At 34.1% G+C, this 15,995-nt stretch overlaps 1 protein-coding gene across 11 annotated transcripts in view; it reads right to left on the bottom strand.

Annotated features, from left to right (window-relative positions):
• Nucleotides 1-15,995, bottom strand: part of ppip5k2 (diphosphoinositol pentakisphosphate kinase 2) — a 73,407-nt gene that overhangs the window by 14,870 nt on the left and 42,542 nt on the right. For 3 of the 11 annotated variants that reach the window (XM_073830195.1, XM_073830196.1, XM_073830197.1), the window contains exons 22-28: nt 13,804-13,918; nt 13,586-13,693; nt 12,732-12,848; nt 12,365-12,535; nt 8,702-8,875; nt 4,419-4,491; nt 1,467-1,586 (exon numbers count right to left, since the gene is read on the bottom strand). In XM_073830195.1, coding sequence (XP_073686296.1) covers nt 1,467-1,586; nt 4,419-4,491; nt 8,702-8,875; nt 12,365-12,535; nt 12,732-12,848; nt 13,586-13,693; nt 13,804-13,918 — 878 coding nt within the window. Of the gene's footprint in view, nt 1-1,466; nt 1,587-4,418; nt 4,492-8,701; nt 8,876-9,007; nt 9,050-12,364; nt 12,536-12,731; nt 12,849-13,585; nt 13,694-13,803; nt 13,919-15,995 lie in introns of all 11 variants that reach the window. The other 8 variants (XM_073830198.1, XM_073830200.1, XM_073830202.1 and 5 more) reach the window with 5 other exon arrangements.

The following is a 15,995-nucleotide window of genomic DNA, read 5'->3' as shown; positions in this document are numbered from 1 at the left end:
AGTATATAAATTTGCTGCCAGTCGAAATTTGACTGAAAATACCCACAAAAGATTATTTAAGGCTATTTTTGTGTTAAATGAGAAAGTTAATAAGTTAATGAGAAATTTAAAAAATGCAGGAATTCTCTCTATATAGTGGACTTCTATGGTGCCCAAAAGTGTGAACGACCAAAATGCAGCTTCAAAGTTTATAAATTTGTATTCTTTTCAGAAAATTAGCATCATTTTGCTAAATTAGACCCTTCTTCCTCAGCTGGGATCGTTTAGAGCTCTTTGAAGCTGCATTTTGGAAGTTCAAACTCAGGGGCACCATAGAAGTCCATTATATGGAGAGAAATCCTGAAATGTTTTCCTCAAAAAACATAATTTCTTTACGACTGAAGAAAGAAAGGCATGAACATCTTGGGTGAGTACATTATCTGTAAACTTTTGTTCTGGAAGTGAACTACTCCTTTAAGATGAACATACTGTACAGCTTGCATTACATAAGATGTGACAGACTACACAGAAATAATTACATTAACAAAAGCAACGGTATGTTTTTTTAAAGGGATTGCAAATAGCTGATTATCTTATTATTATACCTGATTTTTCATGAAACTTAAACTATGTATAGATCATAGATATATAGATCATTTTGCAAAGGCATTTAAAGGAGTACTTCACTGTCAGAACAAGAATTTACAGATAATGTTCTCACCCCCCTGTCATCCAAGATGTTCATGTCTTTCTTCAGTCGTAAAGGAATTATGTTTTTTGAGGAAAACATTTCAGGATTTCTCTCCATATAATGGACTTCCTCTGAGTTTGAACTTCCAAAATGCAGCTTCAAATGTCTCTAAACGATCACAGCCGAGGAAAGAAGGGTCTTATCTAGTGAAACGATTGGTTACTTTCTAAAAACATTTACAACTTATATACTTTTTAATCTCAAATGCTCGTCTTGCAGAGCTAGCCAAAACGAGCATTTGAGGTTAAAAAGTATATAAATTGTAATTTATTTTAGAAAATAATCCATCGTTTTGCTAGATAAGACCCTTCTTCCTCGGCTGTGATCGTTTAGAGACATTTGAAGCTGCATTTTGGAAGTTCAAACTCAGGGCACCATAGAAGTCCACTATATGGAGAGAAATCCTGAAATGTTTTCCTCAAAAAACAGAATTTCTTTACGACTGATGACAAGGGGGTGAGTACAATTTTCTGTAAATTTTTGTTCTGAAAGTGAACTACTCCTTTAAGTTGCAGGATCCCAAAAAGATCTTGAGATCATTGTAATGTAGTTTTTGCAGCATCTCTCAGGGCAGACGGGCAAAACAACAAAAAGACGACTTATTTCAATGCAACCAGTAGAGAGCGACCCGAGCTCCGCTAGCCTCGCACTGAAAACACAGAGAAGACTCCAGGATTCCTTAAAAACAGGGACGGGGATTCACCATTAGAAGGTGTGTGTGCGTGTTTGCACATACCATCTAAGAAGCCAGAAGAGGTCAGCTTTTTACGGTGTGCGTGAGCGTAATCTTGTAGGTTAGGTGCACTGGAGGAGCCGCCCAGCACCATGGTGCTAAACAAGCCAGCACAATGAGACCCTGATGGGAGTTAGAGAAGATACATACAGCAATCGGGTGTTCCAAGAGACACACCTCGCAATGCATGCAGCATGCATTTCTAGAAGATTCTTGCCACAGAATGAGTAGTGCAGCCTCACTGAAAGCATCCCATAATGACAGTAATGTCTTTTGTCATTGCAACCCAGTAAGGTCTGATCTTCAGAGGTCCTCACTTTTACAGTATCAATTAAAAACACTCAGCGACCAATAAGACATAGGGCTTTAGTGAAAGTGTGTAACACACTATACCCACCTAAAGTCATATTTACTACAACTGCTGTAACTAATAATCACTGTAGAAAAAATATTATCATGATTACACTGTGCATCATTCCATTTCAGAAGCGACAGATCAGTTACATTTTAATGATTGGTACAATCAGGCTGTATTGAATCAATCAATCTGTATTGCTGTGAATGACCAGCTGACAAAAATAACTTCTCAGGTGGAAGTGTTTATAGTATTTATGCAAATATTTACCCTTTGCAGTGTCACTTATGTTGTGAATAGTAAAATACCAAAAAAATCCTTTGATATATAACATCACAAAGTGCATACTAAATCACACACGCTCTTCCTTTCTTGGTAACATGTCCATGCTGTACTTTTACCCCCCAAACAATATCGAAATTTAAGTTTTAAAAGTATATGAATTTAGGGCTGTCAGTCGATTAAAATTGTTGCATGATGTGTCGATTAATTAATCCCAATTCATTAAAAAATAAATATGACTGAAAATAACCACAAAAGATTATTTAAAGCTATTGTTGTGTTAAATGAGAAAGTATCAAGTAGACATTACAAATTGTAGCTTTAGAAAGAAATATTTGATTTGATTTAACACTACAAAATATCAGCTTCTTATTTACTGAACTGTTGTATAAAATCTCATTTTAACTTGTGATATTCGGGGCAAAATAAGCATTTGTTTATCTCTCTCTTGCTCGTGAGATATCGCTATATGGAGTTTACTTTTAATCCCTTTCCATGTTTTTTTTTTTCCCTGGCGTTCTGCTGTGCTTCAATTTAATTGTTGTTGTTGCACTAGATATACATGTTTGACCTGTGCCATGTACGTTTGTCAGAATATAAGTACTTTAATACACTCTTAAAAATAAAAATGCTTTACAATGCCTTTAACATCTGAAGAACCTTTCTGTTTCACAAAAGGTTCTTTGTGGCAAAAGAAGGTACTTCGGATTTTAAAAATGTAAGAAAGAGATGGTTCTTTAAAGAACCTTTGTCTGAACGGTTCTTTGTGGAACCAAAAAACGGTTCTTCAATTGCATCGCTGTGAAGAACCTTTTAAAAGCACCTTTATTTTTAAGAGTGTACTTGAGTACAATTTAAAGTTGTAATTTTTAATTTTACTTGAGTGTGTTTTTGGCCAGATACTTGCAGTGGTGTAATGTAACAAAGTAATAATAGTTTTTATATTTCAGCCTACTTTTACTTTTACTCCACTACATTTCCTAATTAAAATGTATACTTTTTTTCTCTGAAATTGATGATTTAAACTCGCAATTGTGAGAAAAATGTTTCCTCACAAATGCAAGTTCGTATCTCGCAATTCTGTTTTCTCGCAATTGCGAGCTTGTATCTCACAAATCTGACTTTTTTCCTCACAAATGCAAGTTTGTATCTCGCAATTCTGACTTTTTTTTCTCTGAATTGGTTTATAAACTGGCAATCGTGAGAAATAAAGTTAGAATTGCAATATAAACTGATAATTCGGATGTTTTTTCTCAGAAATGGATTATATAAACTCGCAACTGTGAGAAATTATTTCCCTCACAAATGCAAGTTATCTCGCAATTCTGTTTTTCTCGCAATTGCAAGTTTGTATCGCGCGATTCTGACTTTTTTTTCTCCAAAATGGATGATATTAAGTCGCAATTGTGAGAAATAAAGTCAGAATTGCAATATAAACTGATAATTCTGACGTTTTTTTCTCAGAAATGGATGATATAAACTCGCAATTGCTAAAATTGCATTTACCTCTCCTTTTAATTTCAATACTTGAATACATTTAAGATAAAAAAAAAAATACTTTTTGTACTTAAGTACAATAAATATCACATACTTTAAGACTTTTACTCAAGGAATATTCTAAATGGTGACTTCAACTTCTTCCAAAGTCATTTTCTGGTAAGATATCTGCACTTTTACTGTAGTATGGCTGTCAGGTACTTTCAGGTACACCACTGGATAAAAAATCTGTTCTTTCACTTGAGTACAGTTACACCTCTGGTCAACAGTCAATATTTAATAGCGTTATTTTTTCATAACTAATTAAGTTAATGCATTTAACTGAAAGCCCTAATACGAATATATAAACTATTTACCATTTCAAACAGCGTTTGTCTACTTTTAAACTGTCCTGCAGTATGACAAATGTCCTTCTACAAATATGCATAAATACAGAGTAAGGCAAAAGTATGCTTCAATCCGTGAGCGTTTGTGTATATTTGGCCTACAAACACACAAAGGACATTACAAGCATATATGAGAGTCAGCACTGTATTAGTCAGCTGTGTGGCAAAAATCTTTGAACAGTGTGTTTCAGAGTAAAGCTCACTGATAGTATTACACATTCAGTTCTAATTCAGACCCAATATTAATTGATCATTAAGTTTGAAAGAATCAAGAGAGAGCAGCCACACCAACATCACACACAACAGAGATTAGAAATGGAACGGCAAAACATTACTTGGACATGTACAACCAGGACAATATGTCAGAGATCCTCCTTATATACTATATCTGTTCGGCTGATCAACACAGATTACAAGTGTGAGTGTTCGTCTTACCTATTCCAGTGGTGAGCTTGTGATCCACATGTAGTCTGCTGGGTCTGCTGTGGCTGTTGTTCTCTGACAGAACCTGAAAGACCACAAACAGAAGACGATAACTACTTAACAAACCTTAACCTTTAGGTAGGTCTACTCCAGATGGACAGATGTTAATAAGCGGCACTGTAAATATGTGAGTTCACAAGTCTGTACACCAAAGAAAACAAAACCCAGCATGAGGAAAACAGAAATGGACCATGCGTTGAGCATTGCCACACAGACTCCATTCCATATCAGAAACAGGAAATGAGATCAGGAATGCAGAAGGGTATGAGGACAAACATGGCAACAGTTTATAGAGTATAATCAAACAAATCATATTTGGTATGCATTGGCATTCGTGTGAAACCCAACAGAGCAGGGAACAGCCCGGTTATTTTTCTCTGTTGTTTCATGCAAAACCAAACCAAACTTCAAAATTATGGAATATACTTTAGGGGGGAAAAAGAGGTTATCCTTGGCACAAGAAGAAGGTTATCGGACAAACAGCACAGAGGTCTGAACAGGCTTTACCCGAGGCCTAGATTAATCACGGTTTCCCATGAACACTGACAGATTCAACCTAAACTCTTAAAAATAAAGGCGCTTCACGATGCCATAAAGGAACCTTTTTTGTTTAAACGGTTCTATAAAGAACCTTTAACATCTGAAGAACTTTTCTGTTTCACAAAAGGTTCTTTGTGGCGAACGAAGGTTCTTCAGATTATAAAAAGGTAAGAAAGAGATGGTTCTTTAAAGAACCTTTGACTGAATGGTTCTTTGTGGAACCAAAAATGGTTCTTCTATGGCACCTTTATTTTTAAGACTTTTTTTCTTAACTAAATGACAGTGGCAACAAAAATACACCTAGGGCACACACAAAAAATCATATATCAAAGCAATTTCAATCTACCTGAAAGATTTTGTTTACAAGCCCAGTGTGTAATTTTTTCTGGTTGTCCAAAGCTTTTGAAACATATCTACAGTTAAAGTGATGAACTACATCTACAGCTACTCTCAGTGTCAACTTAAAGTGATATGACTGTCTATATATAACATATAACATAAACACATTTTTAAGTGTGAATAAAGCATCTAGAAGTCCTTTTGTGGCCACTATATTTAGTTGAAAACTTGGTTTAATCCGTGCCACCATGTTTAACATGTTCTGTGTTAATTGCTTATGGGATGATTTTAGACTCAAAATTAATAATAGATTCGCGCACAATTATCCATGTACTGCATACATTTTATGCATGTATCTCACTAACCACAAACAAATGCCTTTCAATTTGAGCCAGTGTAATTCGGGATTAAATGATCGTGTGAATAAAAATGTTTTGTTCTGCATTAATACATCATAAATTGCTCATTGCTCATGCAAAAAGGATTCCATGCATTTGTGGACCAGGTGACGTGTGCATTTATTGAAGTCTTGTCTGAGTCAATCTTGTTCAGTTTATTTGGATTTTGAGACTAAATTTTCGTATTTTACAGCATTTCGCACACGAACAAGGCCCAGTGCAATTCATTAAAGTGTACAAGATTTGGAAAAAAAAAAAAAAAAACATAATTTAGCATCACTACATTGAAACAAATGCTTTCCAACTGGTGTCTGCGGAATTACATTAATATGCAGCATTTTGTTCAAACTGAGACATATTTGTGAATACAAAAGTTATAGTATGTATTAAAGTATCATAATTTGTAACTATACAAATAACTATAGCCCCAGTCACATGTGCGCATTACATTGCGTACGGTTTTATGAATATTACATTGTGTTTCCTTTGTTTCTTTTTGGTTTGGCTATCTCCTCTGTCCGTAGAAATATAATACAAAAGTTTTATTGAACTTGTTCTAACTTAACTCTAGCTTATAGCCTTTTAATTTTGCTAAACAAGAACTTCGTGACGGTACCTTTAATTCAACGGCAGGTTTATATTAAATTAATTATACTATATTAAGCTCTTTCTTTCTATTTATTATATAATTTATAACAAAAAAACCTTGTTATGTGTAATGTGTTAGACTACCTGAGACTTGTAATAGCACTTTGTTGATTTTGATTGCTTCCATTGTCCTCATTGTGTAAGTTGCTTTGGATAAAAGCGTCTGCTAAATGTAAATGTAAACCAACGAGCCTTTTAAGCGGACGCATAAAGCTTGCTAGCTAAAGGAATGACAATGAATGTCTAGGAAAAAAATAGCTAAAGCATATTTTATTTACTTATGGGCAACAAAGCCATCCTTACCTACCCCTAAACCATTTGTGTTTAGTGAGATACATGCATAAAATGTATGGAGTACATAATAATTGTGTGTGAATCTATTAATCATTTTGAGTCTAAAATCATCCCATAATTGCTAGACCGAGGTTCCCACTTTGTTATAATGACAGGAAAACTGACATGGAACAACCTGACCAAGCAATAACATCTTGCAAAACAAAGACACAAGCATAATTATAACATGTGGGTTATAATTATTATAAAACATAAAAAAATAGTGATGCTCACTAAATGGTTAACCACCATAAACAATGTTTTTGATTTATACTCTTGCTAAGAGCTTCCCAATGAACTGTGTAAACGAGAAATGAAGATCTGGCTGAGGACAGGGACCAATGGATATTAAAAGATGCCAAATCAGAGACAAACTTCTGTCCTGGAAGAGATGAGTGACAAGCAAAATCCACCCTATACACACACATGACATCAATGAGACAATTCCCGCAGCAGCCCAGAGGTCAAATTAAGTTTTTGTCATGGAGCAGGATGCAAAGGACAGCTAATGGCACAGCAGATGAATGAAAAGAGTTGAGAGTTACCAGGATAAACATGGATAAAGAGGGTAGATTGGTGAAGAGAGAGCAATAAATACTGAAAAGTTATCATGATATAATTAGTTTATGGCCTGAAGGAGCAGCAAAGACCAAAAGTAATTGAAATGGATACAAATCTATTTTTTTTATTCTACATGATATGAAATTCAGGTTAGATTCAGGTTAGAGTCAGTCTCGTAAATAATAATTACATTAGTATACAAAACAAATGTAAACGAAATTTAAAGTCAACTTGAAATGGCATTTGCACATTTTACTTGCTTCGGGTGAGACACTGCAAGTGAATAAGGTAAATAAAAAAAAGTAATAGTTATCACCTTACTTACTTTGATCATTGATAATTAGTTCTCTAAAATGCAAATGAGAATTAATTAAATATGCACTCATTTGCATACATTTCTGGTGCAAACATCTAAACTCTGGATTAAGTCAGTTTCAAAATTCTTGTTTAACACATTAGAGTCAAAAGTTTTTACAGAGGGGATCTCATTTTGTCATGAGTGTATAAAAATGTATAAAATCAAGCAAATTGTATATGAACAAATCCCTCTGTAAAAACCTTCAGGATATAGACAGGAATAAAAATGTAAAGTTTGGTGTGTGTAAGTGCTACTGAAGTGGAGATTTATGGCTCGGTGTTGGAGAAAAAAATCATTTTGAGAAAACGGCCTTTTAAAATATGCATTGTAACTGAAATCTATTGACACAAATAGATAATGCTATAAAAGAAACACTTAAAGTGTTTTTGGATGTCTTCTTTTTTCTGAAAAAACACTATATAAGCCCAAAGTGCAGCGTCTCTCCTTAAAATTATGTATTTCTGAGGACATTCAATGAGAAAAAAAAGTGTGTGAGAAAACTTGAGTTCATCCATCAGGATACACTAATACTAATTGTAATAAACTATTTATTAACAATAAACTACTGGCAAGAGCACCAATACAAAGATTGAGGTGCTTATAACAATATTTGAATAAGATTCACTGAATAATACATAAGGCAAATTTTGATTTCATGGTGACTTTAAAGCAAAACTGAAAAACATTGGTCTGTAAAAACAAAGACTGGGTGTTCAGTGTTGTGACATTAATGAAATTTTGTGTCTAAATAAGGAACTGCCAAAATTTAGCAGTAAACACAATTAATGGATATATTTAAAGAAGTTAGTTTTCATATGTTTGGAACTAAAACACAAGAGGAAAATACATATATCATCTTCTTCAAAAACATTGCAACTAGTGAAATGCTGATATTTCAGAAGCCAAACCAGTGAACCAAACACATGACGAACAAGGTAACAGCTCTCTTTTAATTCATCTGCTTATTAGGTGTCCTTGCTGACCGCCGCCAAGATCTTGAGTGTGAATGAACAATACGTTAGTGGTTGGTGTGAAGAATGAATTAAATTGGTAAAAACCTGTTGCCATGAGCCAAAAATACTGGATGTGAAAGCCAGTGATTTGGGGGAGACTGGGGAGGAAGTTATTTGGTCCCCTGATCTGCGTCTTCGACGCCCAGTACCAACACCACAGGTGTAATGAATCCAGGTACCTATAGAGTCAGGGCTAGACACACTCAGGGGGCTCTCTTCCTGGAAGTGAGACAGGGGGCAGAAACAGCACAGTCATGCAACGTTAACAACAGTCCGGATACGTGTCCACCAACATTCACTACCAAGGCCTTTCGCTCAACAGAAGACAAACACAGATAAGTGTGCTCATACTTTGCCAGCAGGCGTCTTGAAAAAGTCTTTCTGCAATGGGGACTAAAAAAGAAAACAAATAAGAGACGGTGCCAGTTTTCAAAATAACACACATTTCGAAATATGATATTCCCAAGGTATTATGTGCATGCAACAAGGCTGCTAGATCATTTAAACAAAAACTAAATGCTTGAAACAACACTGTGTGATGTTAATATAGCAGGATGTTTTCATTTTCATGTCACACTGTACAACAAACCCATCAACTCATAGCATGAGAATATTTTTCAATTTTGGATAAATTATTCCTTTAATTGAAAATCATTTTTAGAAATATATGGTTTCCAAGAAGAAAAAAAATCTACATCTACGGCATTAAACAGAATGATAGATTACATAACTATGACCAACAAATACACAGCATTGTTTGATCGGTTCAAAATTGTACTTTTCTTTATATCTTATTAAATAAATGGATAATCCATGGCTAGGTGTGCATGAAATGACTAATACATGACATGGAGTTGAACAACCACCTGAAGCAATGCGGAGCAGAGCAGGAGAATGACGTTTAGTTGAATTTGGGATGCACCGAAAGCCGATTACCAAACACAATTCCCCCCCCCCCCCCCAAATTGTTCACTATTGCATAAATGAAATATCCTAAATGTGCTTTGTACAGTTTTGTCTTGCTTTTCAAAAAAAAAAAAAAAAATCAATTACAAAACAACAATTTAAAAATATTTAACACTGAACATTTTTAACATTCTAGTAGACATTAAAGACTACCAACAAAGCACAATTTAACTTAAAATTAATAAGTTAGTAAAATAATATTCTTTGGCCATTTTTAAGACTCCCTTCTTGAATCAGGCATGTGTTTTTAATGTACAAATAAATGCGGCCTTGCTGAGCAAAGGAGAATGCTATAATAAATGTATTGTTAGAGCTGTCATGATTGTATTTTTATTGCTTTTTTATTTTATTTTACAGAACAACAGTAAAATTACAATGCTAACATTTATGAATGTTGACTTTTACTTTGGCAGAAACCCGCAAGAAGACCTCAGTACTACTTTTTGCTGACAGCAGCAGATTTATGAATGATTCTCATCACGCTTTGGACTTGGTGCAGCGCTGTCAGAATAAATACAATTGGTGCGTGTATTAGACAACATAACGCTCTGTAGTTTATTCACTAATGGTTTAAGGCCATTTGGTGATTTCAGTCATCATACAGTAACCAGCAACAACCAGCCCTTTCTCTTCTCCTGGAAGACATGCGATACGGTTCTAAACAGTCTCTCGCTGTCGGTGCTTGTAATGATTTTTGCATCTTTCTCAGACAGTTTTAAATGCTTCCACACTGACCACATGTTTGCTGCATTAGTGCACGCCTCTTTTAGATCGTGTCTCGTCATTGATCGGGATAATTTATTCATCCTTTTCGATTATTCAAAATTAAAATAATTTTGGCTGCCGAACATTCGGTGCATCCCTAATTTGAATGATTTTGAAAGAAGAATCCGCAGTTACCACTTTGCTGCTGAGCTTTTAACGTCGCTCCTGAATGTTTCTGTGTGTGCGAGTGACTGTCTCTATGCGTGTGCTTCACGGAAGGCATTGATTTAGAACGGTGATTAAACTGGGACTACACTGTTCCAGCCAATCAGAATAGAGTATTCAGATAGACCATGATTTAATGACTGTTATAAATCATTTTCTCATTATTACAGATGGCTCTGATTATTTGGTTATTTAATGTAATAACAATTATAAATGGGCATTGAAGGAAAAATGTAGAAGTAACATACAGTTGATGGGTTTTTTTTTTGGCTAATAAACCTAAAAAAAAAAAAAAAAACATTTAGCATTCTTTTGAAATGCACAGTGCAACTCTGAGCTCTGAACAACTCTGTTAGTAAAGTTTGAGGACAAAATCATCACTGTTATATTTTGCAATATGTAATTCTATACCCAATAAAATTCTAATACCCAAACAATGTGCTATTTTCCTCCCATTTTGAGTAGATACTGTAGATAAAATTACATAGATGAACATACTATAGAAAATAAAATATGGAAAAAAAATGGAAAGAAACTGAAAGTGAAAAGAAGGCTTTGGCCATGTAAAAGCATATTCAGGCTAAGAGAGACTGTTGAAAGTGATGAAAATTGTGAGCACTTTTTTTACAGCGATGCATAATGTAAATGTCACAGCAATGGAAAAGTATGTTTAAAAAAAATAAATAAATAAATGAGATTCTAGCTATGCACAGCACATTCACTACCAGGGAAAAGTTGAAACACTGAATTAGTTTGTCATTTTAAATACCTTTAAATCTAAAAGCTTATGCTTAAATGCTTGAAATCAGTTTTGAGAACAAATTTGAGCATATGAATTTAAGTTCGTTTATTTGTTAAAGCTGCAGTTCGTAACTTTTGGTGCTCTAGCAGTTAATTAACAGAACTGTATGCGTCTTGTGGAAGAACATTTTAGCCGGAGCTACTTCTCTCTGTTTGTCTATGATGAGTCATGCAGATACTGGGCTACTCCACAGCGCTTTTCAACTAGTCTACAATAGTCAGAATATAAAAACTTATTACAGGTGTACCGAAGTGATTCAGGATAAGCCAAAAACAGTGTCAAAATGTACTCACTTATTATATAAATTGTGTACATTCTGAACACAAAAAAGTTACAGACTGCAGCTTTAACAGAGTTAATATGAACTAACAATTAACTAAACTTTTATAGAAATAATCTTAATTTCAATTTCAGCTAATATATTTCTAACATCAAAAGTTGTATCTGTTACTGTTACACGCACTATTAACTAACATTAAAAAACAATGTACACCTGTATTTTTAACTAAATACTGCAAAAATATATATGCACTGAAAAAAATGGTAACCTAAAAAACTGGCTTTATGTGAAATAGCTCTTTCAACAATACAATTGCAGGTTGCCACTTTTTACATGCAGTGTGGCTCATTGTTAGCTAATGCATTAACCAATGTTAACAACTGAAATGTTACTGTAAAGTGTTAGTGAATTATTTAAGTAATATTTAAATTAGTATTATTTAAAATAGTCTATCATACTAGGTAACTAAGTCTATGCAGCATCGCTCTAATGAAGCTATGAGTTCATTCATGCATTCAAATAAAATGTATAATGTGCTCCCTATAATGAGCGCAAAAAGGTCACACTACATAGCGATAAATTGTTTCATTTAAATTTGCTGTAAAAATGGGAAGTCTGTGTAAATAAGCCTGGATTCCATGACTGTCAACAGTGAATGACTTCATTTGATTACATTAACAAAATAGTTTAGAGACCCTTTTTTATAACAACATACTGTGTAATAACTTACTTCCACAGAGCCAATCTTTTTGGAGCGGGGAAGAGGGGACTTCCTGTGGATGTAGATGGGATCTGACACCATGGGCCGGAACATCATAAGAGCTCGATCCGGCTCATCACGTTTAGCACCACCGGCCTCCTCATCACTGTCATTATGGGATTTCTTCTTGGAGCCCTCATTCTGAAACACATTCAACATTTAAGTGAAGATTTAGAAAACTTAGATTTAGAAATACTGCAAATGAAAACATTCAAAAGAACATACTACAAACAGCAACTCCTAACTGTGATGGAATCTCAGGAAGAGGAAATAAAATGTGCAGAATCAATTACGAATTAAAAACAAAACAAAACAATAGCCATTAATGATTGCTAACCTCTCTGGATGCTGGTCTATATCCAAATCCAGACGGCAGGTTTTTATCTTCTTCACAGCCTTTAGCTCCTGGACTGAAATGAAGCTCCACATGGAAACGATCCTCTGATGAAGGATCCTACACATTCAAAGCCCTCATTAACACGCATTACATGTCTGTCCTCATACATACCTTAATATATACTGGATCACATACGAAGTTAATTGTCTTTTTTCACAATTATATGTGACCCTGGACCACAAAACCAGTCATAAGCGTCAATTTTTTAAAATCTGAATTGAATTTATACATATGAAAGCTGAATAAACAAGTTTTCCATTGATGTATGGTTTGTTAGGATAGGACAATATACAACTATTTGTATTACTATTTGAAAATCTGGAATCTGAGGGCGCAATACAATCAAAATATTGAGAAAATCATCTTTAAAGTTGTCCAAATGAAGTTCTTAGCAATGCATATTACTACTAATGAAAGATTAAGTTTTGATATATTTACAGGAGTACATTTTTTAAAATATCTTCATGGAACATGATCTTTACTGAATATCCTAATGATTTTTGGCATAAAAGAAAAATCGATAATTTACAAACATACCTGTGCTACTTATGTGGTCCAGGGTCACATATTTAGGGAAAAGAGTTTATTGAAGAAGGTACCTAAAATTCCTTAGAAATACTTTCTAAAATCACAACACAAGCACAATCATTTTATAAGGCAAGTTATGTTTTGTGTGTTCAAAATATGGCTTGCATGTGCAAAATTATGGCAGAAAAATCACTTCATACATTTCTTGGATATTAAGACAAAAGCTGTGATTACCTCTAACTTGTGTTATTTAAAAGCATTGGTACCTTGTTTGGGTCTTCATAGAGCATGATGACTATCTGAGTCATGTAGTTTAGCTCGCTGACTATTTTGAGGTAGTCCATCGCTCTCTTCCACTGCTCATCCCTGGCCTCCTGCGGATACAGTTGAACAAATTCCTTCAAGTAGAATCCAGTTTTTTACAGCCAGGATATTTCAATGCACTTCAAAAAAGCTTTACAAGATGATACTAATAAGGGCATACATCACAAAGGGCTCCATAACGCAAGATTGACAGCAGTGAGTGTACGTGACTCTCACTGGTGAAGTAAAGTCTGGTCCGCACATGCCGTTCTGGAGACATGACTCCTCTGGAATATCTGTAGACAGAACAATCAACCCAAAAAAACATTTAATTTCACCCAAAACCTGAGTTAATGCATAAATGATCATGACTTACAGTTTTGTTTTATTAAGGGGAGACACTGCAGGCAAAAACACTGTTTTGTCATGCACCTGTTGAGTTTGAGATTTTGGGCTTTTTGGTGTTTCATAGTGTTTTTTCAGACTAGTGGAAATAAAACACCCAAAAGACACTGTTAAGTGTTTCTTTTAAAGCACTTTATCTATTTGTGACCCTGGACCACAAAACCAGTCATAAGGTTAAATTTTACAAAACTGAGATATATACAAAAATAAATAAGCTCAATAAATAAGCTTTCTATTGATGTATGGTTTGTTAGGATAGGACAATATTTGGTCGAGATACATCTATTTGAAAATCTGGAATCTAAGGGTGCAAAAAATCCAAAATACTGAGAAAATCATCTTTAAAGTTCTCCAAATTAAGTTCTTAATAATGCATATTACTAATCAAAAATTACATTTTGATAGGTTTACAGTAGGAATTTTACATAAAATCTTAATGTGACATGATCTTAACTTAATTTCCTAATGATTTTTGACATAAATTATAAAAATCTATAATTTTGACCCATACAATGTATTTTTGGCTATTGCTACAAATATACCCCAGCGACTTAAAGGTCCACTGAAGTGCCTTGAAACACGCAGCGTTATTCTATGTGGTGACGTACTTTTAACTGAAACAAAAACATATCGCCCAGCCCCGCCCACTAATTTTGAATAGCCAATAGTAGGGCTGTGCAATTAATCGCAATCGCAAAAAAATCGCGATTTAAGCACATGCGATTTCTAAACCGCACAAGGTTGCGATTTTATCTATCCCCCCAACGGCACCCCCGCCCCTTGAACGTCAAGTTCATTTTATTTTCGATTTGTTGCCACATCACAATAGAAGTCATTTAAGGTTATCTTTCCTATAGAACAGGTCTATACATAGTTATTTTATTAAACATACTAAATTGCCTTATGTTATTTATCTTATTTACACTAAGGCATGTCATTTCTGTCTCTTCATGGTCGCGTGATTACAATGTCTCCACCGCGAAAACACGGACTGGATCGCGGACTCCATTCATAAAAACCGAATTTACTATAGCGCGGAATGCTACGTAATTCGTCGATTTTTATATTAATAAATCAAAAGTTGGTCTGTCACTTAATTCAAATCGCGATATGGACTAGTGTCTGTGAAAACTGAAATGCAAAAAGACCGTTTTAATATGAATCTTGCATGTTCCGTTTGCTTCTTTATGAATGAATGGTGGAGACGCGTTTTATTTTTTTACTACATTCATACTGAAGCACACGTGACGCTCCCGCTAATTTTTGGCATTTGCATCTCACAAATAAACTCATTCGCCAAATAGCTGCTTTGAGTTTCACTTTTACCGTTTCATTTGAGAAAACTAGCATCATATACACACAGAAACTTCACGGCAACCTGTCAAAATAAAAGTATGGTTTAACATGTAACAGAACAGTATTAGTCCTGTATTACTTTTGTACAGTATAATGTAGGTGTTTATATATTCCTATTTAAATAATTTACATAAAACAATATATATGATAAAAAAATATTACAACAAGATTAACCACTTAATTATTATTTAAATGTTTTAAACTGAATATAATTTTTCTTCCACACATTGATTTTAACAGTAAATTTATTTTTGTTTGACAAAAATTAAAAGGGTTTATTTATCATTTGATTAAAAATAAATAAATGTTTATGCTTTTTCATTATCAGAAAAATTAAAACACATAAGAAAAAAAAAAGATTTTAGAACCCTCAAAATGTTAAAAAAGAGAGTTTTGGACTTATTTTTCCACTGAAATGAATGTATTCGTTATTGCACAAAGTAGGCTAAAGTACTGGGAAAAAAGTAAAATGGCTTATTTATTTTATGTTGTCTGTTTTAAAGACAATTTTACTACAGTTTTGTTTATTAAACTTAATACTATGTTATTTCATGGTGAAATATTTTGTTATGCACTACTTGTGCACTGAATACATTTAGAATGTATGTATGT

Source organism: Garra rufa, chromosome 23 (assembly GCF_049309525.1).
Source record: "Garra rufa chromosome 23, GarRuf1.0, whole genome shotgun sequence".
Lineage (NCBI taxonomy): Eukaryota > Metazoa > Chordata > Actinopteri > Cypriniformes > Cyprinidae > Garra > Garra rufa.
The sequence above is the reverse complement of the archived record's forward strand: the minus strand, read 5'-3'. Positions and strand labels throughout refer to the sequence as shown.